We start from the raw sequence: 3641 nt of genomic DNA, 5'->3' as shown, positions 1-3641 counted from the left end.
GTCTGTCAGGATGTCTGATCTCAGAGGAAGGCTCTGCTTATCTGGCCTCAGCTCTGAGGTCCAACCTAAGAGAACTGGACCTGAGCTATAATCATCCAGGAGACTCAGGAGTGAAGCTGCTGTCAGCTGGACTTAAGGATCCAAACTGGAGACTGGACACTCTCAGGTATGGACAGATGGACAGATGGACAGACAACAGCAGCTCTCCCACTGTGTCTCTGTCACTAACTGATGAACTCTGGTTCATGATTAATGGAGGATCTGAGTGAAGGAGTATGAAGTTGATTCAGACTTTTTCTTCCTTCAGGATGGACCATGGTGGACCGCAGTGGTTGAGACCTGGACTGAGGAAGTGTGAGTGTGTTTAAAGTTTGATTCATGAGAACTCAGCTGTATATAACACTAGATTTTTACATTTTCGTGACTAAAGTACGATGATAAATTTATCCAAAGTTCCAGTCAGGATTGGTTTTCCTGTCAGTGCAGCTGGAAAGATGTTAGAACTCAATCAGTCAATTTAAAATCAATAAATGCGGGTGCCTGGGTAGCACACCTGGTAGTGCATGTGCCCGTATACAGAGATTCAGATCTTGCCACAGCGGCCACAGGTTCTGTTCCCACCTACGGCCCTTTGCTGCATGTCATTCTCCTTCTCACTCCCCTTTCATGACTAAGCTGTCTTATCGAATAAAGGCCTGACATGCCGAAAAAATAATCGTAAAAAATATATGTATATTGTATATCAACAAACAAAAACGCAGCAAACTGAATAAAGTGATCCAACAGAAATGATAAATATATTTCATTCACAGTCTAGCCAACAGAAAGCTAAATTTGTTTCTTTTGACTAAACTAAAACTTAGATTTTCACTAAACTGGAGGAAGGTTATTGAACTGTATTTGCTGATTCTTGGTACGAACATTAGCTTTGGTATATTGGTGAGAATACATTTGACAGGACCCCAGTGTCAGTTTACTGCTCTTTGTGTTAGGTTGAAGGCAATATACACGGTACTAATTCACTTCAAACTAACTCTACAAATCTGAGGCTCTGCAAATGGGAGCACAAAGTTAGTGCATATAAAATACAAACCAACAATAAGTATACTTCACATTCTTAGGATACAATAATGCATATTCATAACTAGACATTAACTAAGTTATTGAATTTACTTTAATGTCAAACTAAAGTGCTCTAAAGTGTCAGTAAAGTTGTTAATAAATCATCAGATGATAACCTGCAGCTGTATTGTGTCTTGTTCTCTCCTTTAGATGTCTGTGAACTGAAACTGGACACAAACACAGTAAACAGAGGACTCAAACTGTCTGACAACAACAGTACAGTGACATATGTGTTAGAGGATCAGTCATATCCTGATCATCCAGAGAGGTTTGACTTCTGGCCTCAGCTGCTGTGTAGAGATGGTCTGACTGGTCGCTGTTACTGGGAGGTCGAGAGGAGAGGAGAGGTTCTTATATCGGTGAGTTACAGAGGAATCAGAAGGAAAGGAAACAGTACTGACTGTGTGTTTGGAGGGAATGATCAGTCCTGGAGTCTGAGCTGCTATGATGAAGGTTACTCTGTCTGGCACAATGACAAAGAAACAGCCCTCCCGTCCTCCTCTGTCTCTAACAGAGTAGCAGTGTATGTGGACTGTCCTGCTGGCTCTCTGTCCTTCTACACAGTCTCCTCTGACTCACTGATCCACCTCCACACCTTCAACACCACATTCACTCAGCCTCTCTATCCTGGGTTTAGGGTCTGGTCAGCTGGTTCCTCAGTGTCTCTGTGTCCTCTGCAGGACTGAGAGTCTCTCCTGTGGACAGAAACCCTGACTGAAGATCAGCTGCTGAAATCAAAGTTCAGTCTGTTCACCATCACACACACTCCAGACCAAACATGAAGAATTTGTTCCAACAAATCACACGTCAATTTAAACATTCGAGTCCTTCTGTCTCTACGCTTGTTTTCACACCGAATCCGAAACTTCCATTTGTTTTGTCTTCCATAACTGTTTAACTTAAGTAAAAACAAGCCAACCGATAAAATGACTTTTGTTAAATGCAATCAACAGATTCTCTCAGACGTCAATCTCTGTTCATACTGTCACACAGATCATGTGTTTCCAGGTGTGCGTGTGTGTGTGTGTGTGTGTGAGAGAGAGAGAGACATCTGAAGGACCAAATTGGAGGAGCTGAAGCAGAACACAACATCTGAATGTTCAACAGTCTGAGCAATGTCACAGATTAATGGAGCTCTGAGTATCTGTTCCTTTGGAGGACGCTGATGCTAATTAGTCTCTGTCAACACTGATTACATCTTATATATATTCTTTAACTGTCTGTGGCTCAGACGCCTCCCACTGTGACGTGACAGCAAGCTACCATGACATATGGCCTCATTCTTAATAATTTACGTGTTGAGACTAGAGATTTGCAGTGATGGAAAATCTCAGACTTCATTCCACATGTAACCAAAACTGTGTATGTTAATGGAACATTTAACAACTCCTTTATTTTTGTGGAATGGCCACCACATTCTGTAAATACCTGGAAATTCATAGCCTGGCATAAACAATATTTAAAAAATCCCCGGATTACATGTTGATCACTAAATAACAATGTTGCCTATGCGTAGCACACAGATGTCGCTACGCGTTTTTGGATTACTGACAACGAGTCTTAATTTAAATATATTTATTACAAAAAAGACTAAAAAGTGTAAATTACATGTTGAGCACTTGTGAACTACAAAAAAGTCCAACCTACCAAAAAAAAGCTGCCAGTTGTGATGTTTGGCTTCAGACCTTCTGTCTGCAGTCTGGAAGCAACACCATCAGCTGAGTCTGATCGCCCTTCATGTTGAATATACTTGTGTGTACAGTATATAGCAATGTTTGAATGAATGTTAAAATGAAGATACACATATCATTAATGTATTTTTAGAGCTTGTATACCTAACGAGTGATAATTAAAACTGGTAGCATCTGAATATAATTATTCAGTTAGAAGCTTCCTGTGTCCAGGTCATATATTTGATGGAAAAATAGACATTAAAAAACAGTTTCTATTATATACACACCTAAAAACTTAAAGACACAGACAAAGCAGTTAATTGAATGCTTTTATTTCTTTAATGCCAATCTCTAATATAGTAAATAATCTATTCAACGTCTCTCTTTGGCTTCTGTCTCCCTGCTCTCTTTTGGTTTATTTCTCCTCACCCTCATCTCTCCCTTCTGGTGATGCTAGTGCAGCGCCTGGCCCTGGTTTGACCTCTTGGATCGGGGCAGACTGCTGCAGACTCCCCTAATGCCCCATCCATGTTGACAAACCAGGGGCAACTTGCTGCCGTGGCTTCCATCCTCAGTGAATGCCCCCGTTTGTTCCTTGGTCCCTGTGGAAAGACAGCCGACACAGCAAAAAGATGTTTACCGTTATGAATGCTATAACATGACGTTATACTTTTAAGTGGGAATCTACTCACACATTTTAGCTTTCATTTAACATTGCTAGTAAAGTAAACAAGGTGCAGATTTACCTCCCATCCTCAGCTACAGCTGATAAACACATCCATCCAAGTTCATTGGTCAATAACATGAACATTAATTGAGACATCGACATGCTCTAAACAACTTTTA

General features: G+C 40.7%; 1 protein-coding gene across 1 annotated transcript; it reads left to right on the top strand.

Moving 5' to 3' along the window:
• The first annotated feature begins 6 nt into the window (after positions 1–6).
• Positions 7–3583, top strand: LOC116686814 (stonustoxin subunit alpha). Its single transcript, XM_032511859.1, has 3 exons — positions 7–166; positions 308–354; positions 1273–3583. Exons 2-3 carry the CDS (start codon positions 309–311, stop codon positions 1806–1808), a joined length of 582 nt encoding a protein of 193 aa, XP_032367750.1. The 5' UTR covers positions 7–166; position 308; the 3' UTR covers positions 1809–3583.
• The last annotated feature ends 58 nt before the right edge of the window (positions 3584–3641 follow it).

This window comes from Etheostoma spectabile, unplaced genomic scaffold (genome assembly GCF_008692095.1).
Source record: "Etheostoma spectabile isolate EspeVRDwgs_2016 unplaced genomic scaffold, UIUC_Espe_1.0 scaffold50, whole genome shotgun sequence".
Classification (NCBI taxonomy): Eukaryota; Metazoa; Chordata; class Actinopteri; order Perciformes; family Percidae; genus Etheostoma; species Etheostoma spectabile.
The sequence above is the reverse complement of the archived record's forward strand: the minus strand, read 5'-3'. Positions and strand labels throughout refer to the sequence as shown.

Bases quoted from the DNA above. Each gene is read 5' to 3' on its own strand.
- LOC116686814 (XM_032511859.1), top strand. From the start codon at position 309: ATGGACCATGGTGGACCGCAGTGGTTGAGACCTGGACTGAGGAAGT. The intron at 355-1,272 runs GTGAGTGTGTTT...TCTCTCCTTTAG, and splicing joins GAGACCTGGACTGAGGAAGT to ATGTCTGTGAACTGAAACTG.